The sequence below is a fragment of the Bubalus kerabau genome, chromosome 11, assembly GCF_029407905.1.
Source record: "Bubalus kerabau isolate K-KA32 ecotype Philippines breed swamp buffalo chromosome 11, PCC_UOA_SB_1v2, whole genome shotgun sequence".
NCBI lineage: Eukaryota > Metazoa > Chordata > Mammalia > Artiodactyla > Bovidae > Bubalus > Bubalus kerabau.
The window spans coordinates 81,394,565-81,413,035 of record NC_073634.1 but is presented as its reverse complement, the minus strand read 5'-3'; the positions used below and the strand labels follow the sequence as shown (position 1 = coordinate 81,413,035).

Genomic DNA, 18,471 nt, shown 5'->3' with positions numbered 1-18,471 from the left:
ATGTGACTCATACAAATACTATTCTTATTACTACCTTCAAAGAGTCAATCTTTCTCAAGGTCAAATAGCACTAGTGATAGACCTAAGAGAAAAGGGAAGTCTCCTTAATCTTCTTTCTGATATGTTTTCCACTTCACCATACTACCTGGGATCTTACTACAGAAATTTTCTTTAATGTTTTCTTTAAATATTACTGTGTCAGAAAAGAAAGGAGAGAGTTTTGCCATACTAAGCTATGAAATACTCCCCCAAAACACATTAACTCAATGATTTAAAGTTAGATGTTGGGTTCCCTAAAGAATTTCAGGCAGGAGCCTCTTTTTCTTATTTAAAAGTGTATGTATATATACTCACTCACACACTGGATTCCTGTTAAGTTTTATATATAAAAATAGGTAGGTATGTGTCTCACTTTCACTTTTCACCTTGCTGCATTGGAGAAGGAAATGGCAACCCACTCCAGTGTTCTTGCTTGGAGAATCCCAGGGACAGGGGAGCCTGGTGGGCTGCCATCTATGGGGTCTCACAGAGTCGGACACGACTGAAGCGACTTAGCAGTAGCAGCAGCAGTATAGTTTTAAAACAACATACTAATGAAAATGAGTTCAACCTCCTATGGGTTAGCTTTGCTCTTTTTAAGCCATGTGACATAATACAAATTGGGGCTTTCTGGCAAAAATGTGCTATGGAAAAAATTGGAAAGGATGAGTTTATGAATGGATGATTACAAAGCTATTCCTATTTTGGATGAACAACCAGAAGAAACTGTCCTTCTGATGATGAGTCAGTAAAAGCTATCATGATCTACATAACCCAATACATTTGGAAATAACCCTATATGCAATGCAGTGCTCTGTACATTAGATTTACAACTTAAGACATAATAAATAAGTAAAGCTTTATTTGAAAAAAAAAGTCAAGATAGGGCAATATATTAGGAAAGAATTTTGCATTGAAAAAATAAATAAGCAATTCTAGAAAACTCAAGCCTGCTTTTAGTTCATTACAATGAATGAATTCTGGCATAAAACAACAAGCCTCACCTGTCAGGGAAGGAGAAGACTGGTGAGAGAGAGACAGGCAAAGAAGGAAATCCCAGAAGGTTCCCTGCTGCCTGTGAGATGAGGAAAGATAGAAAGGCTTGTGGGAGAGGGAACCCAAAGACAGAAACCTCAAAAGGTTTCTCACTATCTCTTAGAGTAACAGAATTAGCTGGTAAACTGTTAAGAAAAAAACTTAATTAGTGAATAACAGCTTATTAAAAAAAATACATTTTTACTAGATGGTCACAGAAGCATGACCTTCTAACTACCTGCCAAAAAACCAGACAGCCTAACCCTAACCACTTTTATTCTGTATATCTGACATTTCCACTAAGAAAAGCCTGGATTTAAGCTTTAGATCATTTAAAAACCCAGCCTCTTTTCCCCAGAAACCTCAAATACCCCTCCACTTATCCCCCAAATAACTGAACTCTCTGTACTACTTCTGATCATGACACCCTTTTTAAAACTGCAAAAATGTCTTTGGGTTTATCAACTACTACTTAGAAAGGGAGGAAAAAAGTCAATTTGTAAATACATACTCAATGTAGATCTGGAAAGTAAAGTGTTGTAGGATCTAAACAGAATTAAGGTAAGGGTGTGACTCTATTTGATATTAAAAAAAAAGTAAGTTCAAGTCTGTTACAGACTAGGCTGAAACACTGTTCAAACTTGCTTTTAAGATATGTTATCCTACTTTCTAAAGACCAAAGAAAACAAGTAACAAGAAAAAAAACAAAAGCCCTTTGAACTGTTTCTTTTTGTTCACCCAGAGTGTAAACAAGGCCTAAGCAGCCACTGCACTGCAGTGAGGCTACAAGGTCTACTTTTAACTAAAAAATTATTTCTTCTTCAAATTTTCTTAGGGCCCAGAGTTTTACGTTAAGCACTGGACTAACAAGTTTACTTTGGCAATACTTATGCTTAAGCGCCTTAACTCACCCTTAAATCAGTCCTCTGAAAATGACAAACTCTTTGGAAAACGCTGTTCTGAAGAAGGGGAGGGTTAGCTAGCTGCAGGGTGCCCTCTTGTGGCCCAGAGGAGTGACTGGACTCTTTTTCTGCATCTGAAGAGCACAGCATTGGATGGAGTGAGTCTCATGAAGGTCTACCAAAGTAAAATAATCTCCAGGAGCAAGCAGTTAATTATACATCTTAGGTCTGTTCATGGTTATTTTCTATTATCAAAGTCCACACTATGTTAGTACTACAGAAAATGACAAATCAAAAATGTGACAAGGGTTTTCATAATCAAAGTTTTCTATATAGTCATTTAGGTATATGGAAAACTAAGTATTTTTGATGCCTTAAATTATGTAATGATGAAGTTAAATGGGATGCCCCAATGAAAATCATAAAACAGGACTGATAAAATCCAAAGTATTAGGAGTGCTCACTGTGTGCTAGTCATTCAAAGCTATAACAATCTACAGAAAAGACTAATATAAAATGAATACACTGTAACCAGTATTATAATAAAAGTATGTATAAAGATCCATGAGAAATCAGATGAAGTAATTAATTTTACTGCAAATAGCAAACAGATAAAGAGCCTTTTTTCAGCAGAGTCCTGCAGAGGATTAGAAGTTTATTAAGCAAACAATGAACAAGGAGAAATTTTTGTGAGAGAATAGTGAACAATTAAGTGTGGCTCAAGCAAACATAGCATACATATATAAAACAGCAGGACAAAGATCAAGGAGAGCTCTTTTCTGATCAAAGTTATTACAATCCATTACTAAAATATGACATTATCTAACCGGGTCAATCAAATCAACTAGACACAATAATCCCACTAACATTACTGCTAAAAGTTAAAAAAAAAAAAAGGCCGAGACTTCCACAACTATAGATTTTAAAAGCCCACATCATTTGGAAGATATCGCCACTATTTTCAAAAGATTTACAGTTAATAAACAAGTTTCAATGGCTCAAAGACTCAAAGTGAGATGCACATCCTTAGTATTCATAAATATTTACCTCTCCCATTCCCCGAGATTCTAATGCAAGAGCTTGAAAATCATGATTCATTTCATCCACAGATCAAACCTGTTGAATAACAAAAACAAAATTAGGAAAAAAAAATCTTAGACTGCATCAACTATTTTTATATTACATTCTGCTATTACTGATGTTACAGTATGAGCTGAGATGGACAAGAATACACTTCTCTATAAAGACAGGTTTTCCTAAATAGAGCACCATAGCAATCAACACTAAAATTTGTGGGAAAACCAGGAGGTTTAAGGGTTCTTGGATTATTCTGAGTGCCAAAAGGAATCGCTACTAGTTTCTTGAGCAAAGGAATACATGGGAAGTAAAGAACAGAAAAAGTGAGCTCAAGAACTACAATACAGTTATCTTTTTTGTGTGTGGCTGTGCCATGAGGCATGTGGGATCTTAGTTTCCAGATCAGGGACTGAACCCTGACCCCCTGCAGTGGAAGCACAGAGTCTTAACCAGCCCAGAATCTTCCCTGCACCATCAGGGAAGTCCCAACAGTTATCTTCTTTTTAAAAAAATGTTGTAGTTCCTATTACAAAATTATTACTTTGTACTACTTTTTTCAGTTTTCAAAATTTCTCAAAATTATTTGTAGATCTTATACCAATGATAAAAAATTAATCAGCTTTGATATTTTTTAATATTCAAAAGTTCCCTTAAAAACAATTCCTTTCCCTACAATTAGCAAAACAGCATGGAAATGGCACAAAAATAAAAACAGAGATCAATGGAACAGAATAAAGAGCCCAGAAATAAACCCATGCACTTACAGCCAATTAATCTACAACAAAGGAGGCAAGAGTATACAATGGAAAGAAGACAGTCTCTTTAACAAGCTGGGAAAACTGGACAGTTGGTTACACATGAAACAATGAGGTTAGAATATTATCTCATATCACATAAAAAATGAGCTAAAAATGGATTAAAGACCTAAATGTAAGACTTGAGACCATAAAACTCTTGGAAGAGAACACTGGCAGAACACTCTGACATAAATCACAGCAGTATTTTTTGGATCTGTCTCCTAAGACAAAATAAAAGCAGAAATAAACAAATGGGATCTAATTAAAAGCTTTTTGTACAGGAAAATCGACAAACTGAGAAGACAACCAACAGAATGGGAGAAAAATATTTGCAAATAATATGACTGACAAGGGGTTAATATCCCAAACAAACAGCTCATACACCACACATAAACACCAAAACCCACCCCCTGCAAACAAAAAAAAAACCCTACACCTCAAATCAAATAATGGGCAGAAGACCTGAATAGACATTTTTTCAAAGAAGAAATACAGGTGGTTAACAGGCACATGAAAAGATTTTCAATACCACCTATTATTAGAAAAATGCAAATCAAAATGAGATATCACCTCACAATTATCAGAATGGCTGTCATCAAAAAATCTACAAATAACAAATGTTGGAGAGGATGTGGAGAAAAGGGAAGCCTTGTACACTGTTGGTGGAAACGTAAACCGGTACAGCCGCCACTAGGGAAACAGTATGTTGGCTCCTCAAAACGCTAAAAATAGAACCACCATATGATCCAGCAATTGCACTCCTGGGTATCTAACTAAAAAATACTAATTTGAAAAGATACATGTATCCCAATGTTCATAGAAGCACTATTTACAATAGCCAAAACATGGAAGCAACCGAAATGCCTATCAACACATAAATGGATTAAAAACATGTGGTGTTTACACACAATGGATTATTACTCAATCATAAAAAGAACAAAATTCTGCCATTTGCAGCAATGTGGATGAACCTGAGAGTATTATGCTTAGGGAAGTAAGTCACAGAAAGTATTGCATGATATCACTTATATGTGAAATTTTAAAAATAATACAAATGAATATATATGCAAAGCAGAAACAAGCTCACAGATACAAATTACTGGTTACCAAAGGAAAGGGGGGATGCAAATTAGGGGTCTAAGATTAAGAGATACAAACTACTATGTATAAAATAGATAAGCAACAAGGATATACTGCACAGCACAGGCAATTAGTCGTTATCTTGTAGTAACTTTCAATGCAGTATAATTTATAAACATAATCAATCACTATGCTGTACACCTGAAACTAATAATGTAAATCAACCATAATTTAAAACAAGAATAATTGTTTTCCCTTCTCCTCAAACTAAAACTACAGCATATTTTTCTTTTTCCATTTCTAACAGTTTAAACTGCTTTTTACCATTCATGTGACAATGTGTTCTTAAGTCATAGTCTCTTTGCCTGCTAATGTTAAGTACCGCTGGAGAAAATGATTCAAAACTGAAGCCAGTACAAATTTACAGCCTTCAAACTCTGGAGCCTTACAATGTAATCCTATTTAGTATTTTTCCCAGTCAGTTCTCTCTCTTTACAATTCCATAGTATTTGATATTACAATGCATTTCCTCTCTTCTTATAAGGCTGTTCTGATGTTAGGCATTCTCTTACAATTCTTTTTACTTTCTTATGTGTCTAGTTACTTCTCCTCAGGCTTCTTCGCAAACTCCTATTTGTCTACTCAACTCATAAATGTCAGTGTTCCTCAGAATTCTACTCTTTAGCCCAGGCAATCTCATCCACTCTACGTGCTTTGATACTTAAATGGTATATCCACAGGACTTCACTCCCAGTTTGTATTTATACACCAACTCGCTCTCCTCTTCAGTATTTCCAAGTATTTCCTTTCTTCCATTCCCTGGAGGTACCATAGGAAATTCCAATCTTACTCTTCTGTATTCTACACTTATAAATTATTTCCTTTCTTACACCAATATCCAATCACTAAAGTCAACCTCCTACCTTATTTAAATCTAATTTTCAGTTGTCTGGTTGGTCAGACCACCACCATCTCTTGCAATCTTCTATCTTCCCACCCTACAATCTAGTCTCCAAAATGTGATAAGCTACCATTTTTCTAAATTGTACTCTGAACATATGAATCTCATATTTTAATCCTTAACTTCTCCTTAATGTGGCTTAGAAGGGGAGAGAACTGGATTCAAATTACAGTTTTGACAGGTAGTAGTTCTGTAACTCTAAACAACTAACCTAAATTATTTTTTCTCTATTTCTGTATGGAAAAATAGCAGCAGCAGCTTCCACACGGCATGCTGTGAAAAGTGAATTAGGCATTATAAAACAAAAGTCTGGTTACATAAGCATTCAAAAGTTAGCTATTAGAAAATTCTTCAATTGTTTCATCAAATGGTACGTGAACAACTGGATGTCCATATGCAAAAAATATGAACTTAAACACACACCATGATATAAAAAATAACTCAAAATGGATCATACACCTAAATGCAACACTTAACATTATCAAACTTCTAGGAAAACAGCAAAGCTGTGTGACCCTGCATTTGGTAGTGAGTTTTTAGATCAACATCAAAAGCAGAGTCCACAAAAGAAAAACTTATGTCTAAAAACTTGACGTCAGCAATAAAAAAATGTTCTACAAAAGATGCTGATAAAGAGAAAGAAAAAACAAACTACAAATAGGAGGAAAATATATGCAAATCATGTCAGATACAGGATTTGTGTCCCAGATATACTTAAAACTCTTTACGAAAAATAAGAGAACAACCCAATTAAAAAATGGGCAAAAGATCTAAACAGGTATTACATCAAAGAAGATACATGGAAGATATATGGATAGCAAACAGGCCATCCTTTTCTCTTAACTTGCTAGAAGAGCTGGATTCATTAACAGTTCTTAGAAAGTGATAACTTTATTCATCCTTCCATTAACAAGCTTTTACTGGGCATATTCAATGTGCAAGATTTTACAGAGAAAAGAATGAATTAAAATATGGTCACTGTCCTCAAAGAATTTAAATCAGTCCCATTTTCTGGTAATTGGAAGAGTAGCTCCTATCAGGCCAAAACCTCCTGCATTTAACTCTGGACAAAATGGGCTTTCCTAGTGGCAGTGGTAAAGAAGTCACCTGCCAATGCAGGAGACGTGGGTTCAATCTCTGGGTCAGAAATCTCCTGGAAAAGGAAAGGGTAATCCACTCCAGTATTCTTGCCTGGGAAATCCCACAGACAGAGGAGCCTGACGGGCTATAGTCAATGGGGTCACAAGAGTTGGACACGACTTAGTAAATAAACAACTGAAAAAAATAAAAAAACAAATTGAAGGCAATGGAAAATAACTGGAGGATAGTCTAGAACTGAATTTTGTGCATAAATTCAACTCAGATGTTTAAACAATCCCCGAACTGCATTTGTGTGGGGCTGACTCCAAGCAGCCCAATTATGGATAAAAGGACTAAGGAGAAATGTCTGCTGCTGATGTCCACAGAAGTTATGGAAATTTGGGGTTTGAGTTCCATGAGAAGAAAAACAATCATAAAGACTAAAACACAATCCAAAATTACTAGACACACAGAAAAACAGGAACGTGTGACCTTGACTAAGGAAAAAGTCAACTAATAAAAGACCAACCCCAAGATGACCTAGAGGTTAGAATTAGCAAAGATCTTAAAATAACTATTATAACTGTGCTCAAAGATGAAAGGAAAACACACTAATAAATGAAAAAATAAATTCCAGCACAAAGAAAAAAGCAAAACTATATCAAATGGACCTTCTAAAACTGAAAAATATCTTTTAAAAATTTCACTGGCTGCACTTAACAGTTGCTGTTGTTCAGCTGCTAAGTTGTCTCTGACTCTGTCTGACCCCATGGACTGCAGCACGCCTGGCTTCCCTGTTCTTCACTATCTCCCACAGTTTGCTTAAACTCAGGTCCATTAAGTTGGTGATGCTATTCAACCATGCTATCCATCTCATCTTCTGTCACCCCCTTCTCCTGCTGCCCTCAACCGTTCCCAGCATCAGGGTTTTCTCCAGTGAGTCAGCTCTTCATATCAGGTGGCTAAAGAAGTGGAGCTTCACCATCAGTCCTTCCAATGAATATTCAGGGTTCATTTCCTTTAGGACTGATAGTTGATCACTTAACAGTAAGTTGAAAATAGTGAATTTGAACACAGATCAATAGTATTTCCAATCTGACAAGGGGAAAAAAAGGAAAGAGAAATAATTAATGAGGTGGAAAAATTATTTGAAGAAATAATGGCCAGAAATCCCCTTGTATTTGATGAAAGCAAAATTTACAGATTCACGATGCTCAATGAACTCCACGCACAATAAATAGGAAAAACAAAAACAAAACCTCACCCCTATGCAGTGAAAAGTGATGAACAAAGAGAAAATCCTGAAGGCAGACAGAGAAAAAAATTACAAAATGGGGAAAAATGATGAATGACCACTGACTTCACACTAGAAGCAATGGAAACCAGAATAAAAAGGATCAGACTTTAGAGGGCTGAAAGAAGAAAAAATGCTAACCTAGAATTTTTATCTGGTGAAAATATCCTTTAAGAATAAAGGTTAAAAGACATTTATAGATTAAAAAGAAAAAAACCTGCTAAACAGATTTCCACCTCAGAAAGTCCTTTAAAAATTCTTAAGCTAAAGGGAAAGGATATCAGATGGAAATTCAGATTATCAGGAAGGAAGAGCACCAGAAATGCTAAGTATGTGCATAATAAGTACAAAGGACTATTTTTTTTTCCTCTTTATCTCTTCAAAATATATACCCCCACTTAAAGCAAAAATTTCATTATGGGTTTGATGACATAATAGTTAGATGAACTATATACATGCACATCCAATACCTAACTATAATAAATATCTCTAGCCATACCATCATGACATGGATTTAAAACAGAAGTTCGAGATCAAAGCACTCTTTTATCACCCAGCATCTACAGCTGGCCCTCCATATCCATCCACATCTGCTTGTTTCACCAACCAGGGATCAAAAGTATGAAAAAAATTCCAGAGAGTTCCCAAAATCAAATTCCCTGAGCGCTGGCACCTATTTACGTAACACTGACATTGTAACAGATATTATAAGTAATCTAGAGATGATTTAAAGTACACCCTATTGGAGAAGGAAATGGCAACCCACTCCAGTGTTCTTGCCTGGAGAATCCCAGGGATGGAGGAGCCTGGTGGGCTGCCGTCTATGGGGTCGCACAGAGTCGGACACGACTGAAGCGACTTAGCAGCAGCAGCAGTGTGCACACAGCTTATATGCAAATACCACACCACTTTGCATAAGGAACTTGAGCATCTTCAGACGTTGGTATTGGGCTAGGGAGGCCCCTGGAACAATGCCCTGCAGATACTGATGAACAACTGTACATTCATAAATGTATTTTGGAGGGACCCCAATTGTAAGTAAAGGGAATCTCGGACCAAATGTGTCCTACATTTCTCAGTCATGCAATCAAAGTTCTACATCTAACCGTGAACAATTCACTTTAATGTCTAGTATAGTCTGCTCAAACCATCTTTGACTTCCATTGTTTCTTTAAAATTTCCTATATCGGGGAAGGGTCCATTTTATTTTTTTGCAAGTACTTCTTAAGATCTCCATACAGCCCTAAATTCAGTGTTCTTTATAATCTTTTTTACATTTGTGATTTTACTTTCTCCTATACCATGTATCTTACAGACCTTGTATTTTCAGATCTCCCATCCCATTACAGCCTCAACTTCTTCCAAGCATTAACTGTTTCCCAAACCTAATGGCCAATCATCTGAAAGCTTCGGGATACTGCTAACATACTATGAGGAATCAAGTATTTTCAATCACCTAAAGAGGTGTTCTAATTTCTTAGAAATGCTTCCATTTAAATGCTACCAATTTGACAATGCAGCCATATAACTGACTTCATAATTCAATTTATGAACATACATTAAATGATATTAAGCCCTGAAGTCTGGGCTCAATACACAAATACCATACCAATTACAGGTATTTAAAAAAAAAAAACTTCTATGTGACATCTTACTTATCTGTATCCTCTGAGAACAGACTGTCCTTATTAAGATTAATTATTCCACTAGGCCCCAAAAATAAAGGATTCTTGTTACTTAGGAGGAAAATAGTTATAAAAATAGATTCATTATTCTGCAATCCTGAAGAAACCATTATGAATAAATTTTACATGTAAGATAATGTGTGTGCATGCTAAGTGGCTTCAGTCGTGTCCGACTCTTTGCAACCCTATGGACTGCAGCCCGTCAGGTTCCTCTGTCCGTAGGATTCTCCAGGCAAGAATACTGGAGTAGGTTGCCATTTCCTTCTCCAGGGGATCTTCCTGACCCAGGGATCAAACCCGTGTCTCCTGAGGCTCCTGCACTGCAGGCAGATTCTCTACCGCTGGGCCACCAGGGAAACTCCTAAGATGACGTGGTAAGAGTACAAATAATACGTGATTCAGATTCAGAATACAGAGTTTTGAGTCTTAAATTCTGCCTAACCTCTAAATCTTATCTGTTGTGAAGATCAAATGTATCCAAGTGTTTTGTGAGTGATCAATAAAAAGTGTTCAACAAGTAACTAGTTGTTATTATTAAAAGCATCATACATACTATTTCTGAAACTCTTAGGCTGCTCAATGTTTGTGTCTCTGGTAGGAAAGCTTCTGTTAGTATTTCAGCCTCCTGCCTTGTTTTCAGGTTCAATACTACTTGACTTGGAACATATTACTTCTGACCTTTCTACTTAGGTTGCCTTTAATCTGCAGTAAACTGTAGCCTCAGATAACTATGGCAGATTTTTAAGAGTCAGTAAGCTCTAAGAAGGAAACTACCTCTAACAAACACAAACACATATTCTAAAGTTTCAATGTTTCTTATTAGGAAAGCAATTTGGTATCATATATATAAGTTCTTATCTCCTGAACCAGTCTCCCTTACTTTGAAAATCAATCAGAAGAATAAAACCTAAATATAAAAAGGTTTTATGTAGAAAAATGTTTGTAGTAGTGTTGCTTACAGATCCTGAAAGTATAAACTGCGTAACTGTCTCACAGTAAGTGATAAAACACAAGTATAAATAAAGTATTGTGTAGCTATTAGCAATATTTGAGTTTGTAAGGAAATGCTTATATTAATAATAGCAATGTTAAGAAAGAGCAAAAGGAAATATACCAATATCTGTACAGTCCTTAAGTGATCAGGGCACAACAATTTGTTCCATCTATTTTTATTTTATTATAATAAGCCTGTACAATATACAAATGAGAGAAGACTTTTATTAAGAAGGAAAAATAGGAAGAGTCTTAACATTTTCTCAGAAGTAAAAGCATCAGAGCTTTACCGAAGTCCCCCTTTCACTTACTTTTACTTCTAAGTTTTCATCTATGGTCCAAATAGATGAGGTCATAAGTTAAAAGAGATTCTAGACTGAAAGATGTCTCTTAGTTCTATGGATCCACATTCTTTTGTGGGGAATCATGCCCTAGTGCAGAGGTCAACTGATTTTTTCTGTCAAGAAACTGATGGACAGTATATATACATTTTAGGCTTTACAGGTCATATGGTCCCTCAGCTTCTCAAGATACATTTGTAGCACAAAAGGAGCCATGGACAATAAGAAAATGAATGAGCACGGATGTGTCCTAATAAAACTTTATTTATGAACAGTGAAGTCTGAATACCGTATTTTTTGATGTCACAAAATTTTACTTCTTTTTTTCCCCCTAACAATTAAAAATTTTAAAAGTCAATCCTAGAGAGCAGTTCAAACAAAAACAGGTGCTGGGCCAGATCTGACATGTAGGCCAAGCTTTGCTGACCTGGGCTCTACTGCATTTACTCGATTGCTCCACAAAACATCAAATGCAGATAATCCACTCTCAAATTCGAGCAAACCCAAAGTTAAGCATCAGAGCTTTGTTTTCAACCTTTCCATTTATACTATCCCCATGAACATTTTTATTTTAATAATGAATAAGGATTTCAGATTACATTTAAACATAGGTGGTGTTATCATTTCCTTTCAATAACATGGGTAGGTTACAGGGAAAAGACTTTAAAACAAAACCCACAAAACAAGACTCAAGCTCAGCTTTTCAGTTTAGGGTGTAATTTATTTCAATCATGAGAAAGAGAATGGATGAGAAAGTGAGCAAAATAATGGGACAGAAAGAAAATAAACACTGTTTCAATTCTTCTGCAATAAACTCCATATTAAAATGAAGCTGCAGGAGCAGCGGGTCATATATATGCCACTAAGAAGGACTAAAATTTTTGCAAAACACCAAACTGTTATGTCGAACCTCTATGTCTGCTGGAATCAACTGAGGGCAAGGGAAAACAATTTGGATATAATGTAACAACTCTCCCCTGCATGGTTAGATGTAAGGGAGAAAGCAAACAACCCATTTCTTCCAACAAGCAATGAAGTAGCAGGCTCTCAGTTAAATAACACTGAACTATGTTCCCTTCAGGAAAATGTATCCAAAAATTATGGCACACACTATACTGCTTGGGGTAATAAAGTCTGTTTTCAATTTTTCTGGCTTGCATTAAGCCATGAAGCTTATTTCCTTAAACAATTACAATTTGCTAATACAGAAAATACATAATAGAAACTTATCTAATACATAATAGAAACTTAACTATGGCCAAGACAGGGTATAATCTTGAGGTCAATATGAACTAAAAAGCTATAATGTTTGAGTTTATGAGTCTTTAACATAACTGTCACAAAAGAATGTCTTATTAGGTTTTAAAAGTGAACAGTTTTAGCTAATTTTTCTGTGGACAGCATTATTACTAATTATGTAAGAAAAATAGATAAAGTATTACAATTAACAACTTGGTTAAATTTTTTGTTTTCATATGTACTAATGCATAAACCAAAGTTTACAAATAGTCTGCATAATGAACCAAGAATATACATTATTTTCTCAGGGAACATCTGATCCAATTCCTTACCATATGCCTACCATAAAAAACTGCAATAGGAAATGGCAACCCACTCCAGTATCCCTGCCTGGAAAATTCCATGAACAGGAGAACCTGGTGGGCTACAGTACACAGGGTCACAGAGAGTCAACTGAGAGACTGAGCACACCATAAAAAATAGGCTGGGGGGCAAAAACCATTTAGAGCTACAATAAAAGGTATTAAAGCACCAGCACATAATACTAATCACATTTCCACAGCAGTATAATTAGTTCTATTTTAAAACTATAGTAGTTATTAAACTCTGCAGTTAAAGGGGTGATGAACTACCTTAGCCACCAAAATGCTCAATATATATTCAATGAAAAGATCATTTTAGGAAATGTAAATTCAGATCATGCATGCTAAATCACTTCAGTCGTGTCTGACTCTGTGACCCCAATGACTACAGCATGCCAGGCTCCTCTGTCCATGTGATTCTCCAGGCAACAATACTGGAGTGGGTTGCCATGCCCTTCTCCAGGGGATTTTCCTGACCCAGGAATCTAACCCACATCTCTTCTATATCCCGCTTGGCAGGCAGGTTCTCTATCACTAGCGCACCTGAGTTCAGTCATGTCCGACTGCAACCCCAGTGACTGCAGCACGCCAGGCCTCTCTGTCCATCACCAACTCCCAGAGTTTACTCAAACTCATGTCCATTAAGTCAGTGATGCCATCCAACCATCTCATCCTCTGTTGTCCCCTTCTCCTCCCGCCTTCAATCTTTCCCAGCATTAGGGTATTTTCCAATGAGTCACTTCTTCACATCAGGTGGCCAAAGTGTTGTAGTTTCAGCTTCAACATCAGTTCTTCCAATAAATATTCAGGACTGATTTCCTTTAGGATGGACTGGCTGGATCTCCTTGCAATCCAAGGGACTCTCAAGAGTCTTCTCCAACACCACAGTTCAAAAGCATCAATTCCTCTCTGCTCAGCTTTCTTTATTTATAGTCCAACTCTCACATCTATACGTGACTACTGGAAAAACCATAGCCTTGACTAGATGCACCTTTGTTGACAAAGTAATGTCTTTGCTTTTTAATATGCTGTCTAGGTTGGTCATAACTTTTCCAAGGAGCAAGTGTCTTTTGATTTCATGGCTGCAGTCACCATCTGTAGGGATTTTGGAGCCCAAAAAATAAAGCGCCACCTGGGAAGCCCAAAATTCAGATCATGAAATCATCTAATAGCTGGACAGTGACTGTTTTATATGTGCCTTCATTTATACACAATGTTCATTTTAACAGACATGAACAAGGCTCTTCCTCAGACTTTATGTACAACGGAAAACATTTACCTGGAGAAGGCAATGGCACCCCACTCCAGTACTCTTGCCTGGAAAATCCCATGGACGGAGGAGCCTGCTAGGCTGCAGTCCATGAGGTTGCTAAGAGTCGGACACGACTGAGCGACTTCACTTTTACTTTTCACTTTCATGCAATGAAGAAGGCAATGGCAACCCACTCCAGTGTTTTTGCCTGGAGAATCCCAGGGACGGTGGAGCCTGGTGGGCTACCGTCTATGAGGTCGCACAGAGTCGGACATGACTGACGCGACTTAGCAGCAGCAGAAGACATTTACCACATAAAATGAGTGCAACTTCCCATTAGCACTACTTCTCCAAATTGGTTCTCTAATACAGAGAGGCTGTTGCTACCCCAAGAATCAACTACAAGAACAAAGTACATGAAAACTTAATTGATTGACATAAGTCAATATACACAAAGAGTAACTTAAGCTGCTTATAAAATATTCCTATAGTAGTCAAACTCCTTGGACTGATTTTAACAAACATAATCATTTAGCATTAATTAGTAGTATCCAGTGAAAACAGGGGAGAAAGAAATGGCAGCCCACTCCAGTATTCTTGCCCGGAGAATCCCATGGACAGAGGAGCCTGGTGGGCTATACAGTTCATGGAGTCACAAAGAGTCGGACACGACTGAGCTTCTGAGCATTGAAAACAGGTACTAAAGTCCTTAATACCTTAGTCTCTTCAGCACAGGAAATCACTTTTGCAAATTTTCCAACAAAATTAATTTATTTAGCAATGCCTCTTCTTATCCATATGACAAAGGTAAACTAAATCCAGGTTTGTGTTTATTTCTGGTAGACTATTAGCTTTCACCAACTTAACATTTGAAGTCTCTAGGAATCACCATCAACATCTAGTCATTTGTTATTTATCTGGGGGAACAGACTGAACCACACATTTTCTAGTGGTGTTAAACAAGTCACTTAGGTGGTGGCTGAACCAAGAGCCACAAATTTTTTTGATATATGCTACTCATTTGTCCATGTACTTCATGAGGGAATGACATACTTGTTTTACTACCATTAAGAACAGTACTGTAAAACTGACTCAACAATATTAAGGAAAAGTCAAATTTTACATTCTGAATAAAACCTGGCCCGCTCAGTCGTGTCTGACTCTTTGCTACCCCATGGAGTATAGCCCATCAGGCTCCTCCGTCCATGGGGTTTTCCAGGCAAGAATACTGGAGTGGGTTGCCATTTCCTTCTCCAGGGGATCTTTCCAACCCAGGGAGTGAACCCAGGTCTCCCGCATTGCAGGCATATGCTTTAACCTCTGAGCCACCAGGGAAGCCCCTTATCAATATACAGACTTCCAGAAACTAGATATCTTCAAAGACCCTAGCTTAAATCTTCTAAGATTAGAAATTAAGATTGTTCCGGCATAAGCATTAAGACATTAAATAAAAATTTACCAAATATTTATGTGCAAGAATAGTTTTAGCTCTTTGAGGCGCAATCTCATATACTCTCAAGGAGACACAATGGGGGGATAAATACATACTTACATACTTGCAGCTGTAGGGCGAGGTATTTTTTCCTTAGAATTCTCCCAAAGGAGAACCACTATATATAGCCCTTACAAAGTCTCTTATATTACAAGGCATTCTCTCAGTTGGTTAAGATATAAAACACTGATTACTGAAATTTCTTTCCAAAAAACAGAATACTGCTCAGAGAAAATCTACACACTAAAACAACCTCAGTGCTAGTTTTTGATACTTTTCCTTATCACCTAAGAGCAGTAGGTCAAATAACTTAGATGGAAAATGAAGATAACTATTAGATAACTCAAAGTGGTTCTAATCAGTCCAAGATACATGTGAAATGTCCAATGTAAATTATTAAATGAGTGCCCTCAAAAAGCAGTATTTCTAAGTTAACGTTTTTATATATAAATTCTGAAAGTGGAACAAGCATTTATACGCCTCATAATATATGTAATAGGAAACAGCACCACCACCAATGAAAAAAACTGCTTTTAAAAAAAAAGTAGGAGAAGCGGCTGCAACGCCGAGTGGAGGAGGCAGGAACCCGTAGGCAAGCAGGAGCTGGGTGGGGACCATGGCCGGGATCACCACCATCGAGGCGGTGAAGCGCAAGATCCAGGTTCTGCAGCAGCAGGCCGATGATGCAGAGGAGAGGGCCGAGCGCCTCCAGCGGGAAGTGGAGGGAGAAAGACGGGCCCGAGAACAGGCTGAGGCTGAGGTGGCCTCCTTGAACCGTAGGATCCAGCTGGTTGAAGAGGAGCTGGACCGAGCTCAAGAGCGCCTGGCCACTGCCCTGCAAAAGCTGGAGGAAGCTGAGAAAGCTGCTGATGAGAGGGAGAGAGGTACGAAGGTTATTGAAAACCGAGCCTTAAAAGATGAAGAAAAAATGGAACTCCAGGAAATCCAACTCAAAGAAGCTAAGCACATTGCAGAAGAGGCAGACAGGAAGCATGAAGAGGTGGCTCGTAAGTTGGTGATTATTGAGGGAGACTTGGAGCGCACAGAGGAGCGAGCCGAGCTGGCAGAGTCCCGTTGCCGAGAGATGGATGAGCAAATCAGACTGATGGACCAGAACCTGAAGTGTCTGAGTGCTGCTGAAGAAAAGTACTCTCAAAAAGAAGACAAATATGAGGAAGAGATAAAGATTCTTACCGATAAACTCAAGGAGGCAGAGACCCGTGCTGAGTTTGCTGAGAGATCGGTAGCCAAGCTGGAAAAGACAATTGATGATTTGGAAGATAAACTGAAATGCACCAAAGAGGAGCACCTCTGTACACAAAGGATGCTGGACCAGACTCTGCTTGACCTGAATGAGATGTAGAGCACCCCAGCCCCGCCCTGCCGCTGCTCCTCCCTCTCACCCCGACTCCGCTGGGGCCAGCCTGCCCGAAGCTGACCTTTAAACTGAGGGCTGATCTTTAACTGGAAGGCTGCTTTCTCCTTTCGCCACCTCTCCCACCCCCCTACTCCTGTGTCCTTTTCGCCAAACTGTCTCTGCCTCTCCCCAGAAATTCCAGTTGGGCTAGAGGCTGAGCACCTTTGGGAACAACGTTTAAGGGACTGTGAGCACAATGCAAAGTGTCTTTAAAAGCATGTTGTGATGTACACATTTTGTAATTACCTTTTTTGTTGTTGATGTAACAACCATTTGTAAAAAAACATTCCAGATAATTCCGTAGTTCTGAAGCAGCAGTCTAATCCCTTTCTCACTTTTGGAAGGTAACATTTCAGCTTAATGCATATTGCCTTCTCCAGAGAGAAAGGGAAAAAGTTTGGGCCTGCCTTACTGAGAGCCTAGCAGCCCAGAGAAAGGCTCCATTTGGGGAAACCTCATTGCCCTGTAAAAAGTACCTGCCAAACCAGAAAGATGATTCCAGGAGGAGTTAGCCAAAAAAAAAAAAAAAAAGTGCTGTTCAGGTTTTCAGCTTTATAGTATCTTTGGACAACCTTTTTTCTTCTTTTTTCATCAGAAGTGACCAAACAATTAAGATGGTGAAACCTCTGAGACCAAATCCTTGTCCCAGCTCTACCCTGTTCCCAACTGCTCACAGAATGGATCATGTGCCCCTTATGTTGAAGTGACCACTTATTTGCTCTCCTGCCTCCTTGAAAGAAAGGAAAGAAAATTATGTTTTGCCACTGATTTAGCCATATGAAACTCATCTCATCACCCTTTTCTGGGTCTGAAGCTGCTGTCTCTAAAAGTGCCATCTCATTGTGCTTTGTATCGGTTAGTGCTGGAGAAATCTTGAAAAGCATATGTACAAAACTTTTAAAATTTTATATTATTTTGGAACGTTGCTTCTTTGGGGTTGAGGCACACTGGTCACCCCTCTGCCTGTGAGAGCTCTCTACAGTCTGTGGGCCAGCAGTGTGCTGATCTTTTAAAGTTTCTTTCCCTACCCAATCCCCCTTTTTTGATGAGGTTTCAGTGAGGTCTGTTAGGTGTGCATCCTGCAGCTTAATTGGCTTAAAATGTTCTCTCCTTTGGTGTGGTCTTCTTTGGGGACCAACTGGGAGGAAAAAAAAAAACAATAGTGTAACTGTTTTGATACTGAAAATTGATAAATGTCTTTTTGAAATAAAGAACCAGTCCCTCCAAAAAAAAAAAAAAAAGTAAATCTGTAAACATCAATCTAAGAAAGCTGCTAGATCTAAATACGATTTATTAGAAATACGAGAAAGAGAACACGTAAAATCAATAAATAACACAAGGACACAACTGCCCAATCCAGAATATGGAAAAAAGAAAAAAATTCACCTCATTTCACTATCTATGAAATTTTGTTATAAGGAGGGG

The 18,471-nt window shown here is 37.7% G+C and overlaps 2 protein-coding genes across 10 annotated transcripts in view; one reads left to right on the top strand and one right to left on the bottom strand.

Moving 5' to 3' along the window:
- Positions 1-18,471, bottom strand: part of PUM2 (pumilio RNA binding family member 2) — a 121,436-nt gene that overhangs the window by 89,744 nt on the left and 13,221 nt on the right. For 6 of the 8 annotated variants that reach the window (XM_055540856.1, XM_055540859.1, XM_055540863.1 and 3 more), the window contains exon 2: positions 3,024-3,092. In XM_055540856.1, coding sequence (XP_055396831.1) covers positions 3,024-3,074 — 51 coding nt within the window. In that variant the 5' untranslated portion in view covers positions 3,075-3,092. Of the gene's footprint in view, positions 1-1,043; positions 1,115-1,985; positions 2,111-3,023; positions 3,093-18,471 lie in introns of all 8 variants that reach the window. The other 2 variants (XM_055540861.1, XM_055540862.1) reach the window with 2 other exon arrangements.
- On the top strand, positions 16,184-17,655 carry LOC129623426 (tropomyosin alpha-3 chain-like). 2 transcript variants are annotated; one of them, XM_055540868.1, is made up of 2 exons: positions 16,310-16,377; positions 16,512-17,655. In XM_055540868.1, the coding sequence occupies exons 1-2, from the start codon at positions 16,310-16,312 to the stop codon at positions 16,990-16,992; spliced, it is 549 nt and encodes a 182-aa protein (XP_055396843.1). In that variant the 3' UTR covers positions 16,993-17,655. The 2 variants fall into 2 exon arrangements, with proteins under 2 accessions (XP_055396842.1, XP_055396843.1); XM_055540867.1 differs by having other exon boundaries at positions 16,184-17,655.

Coding starts and splice junctions, on each gene's coding strand:
- LOC129623426 (XM_055540867.1), top strand. CDS start 16,246: ATGGCCGGGATCACCACCATCGAGGCGGTGAAGCGCAAGATCCAGGTT.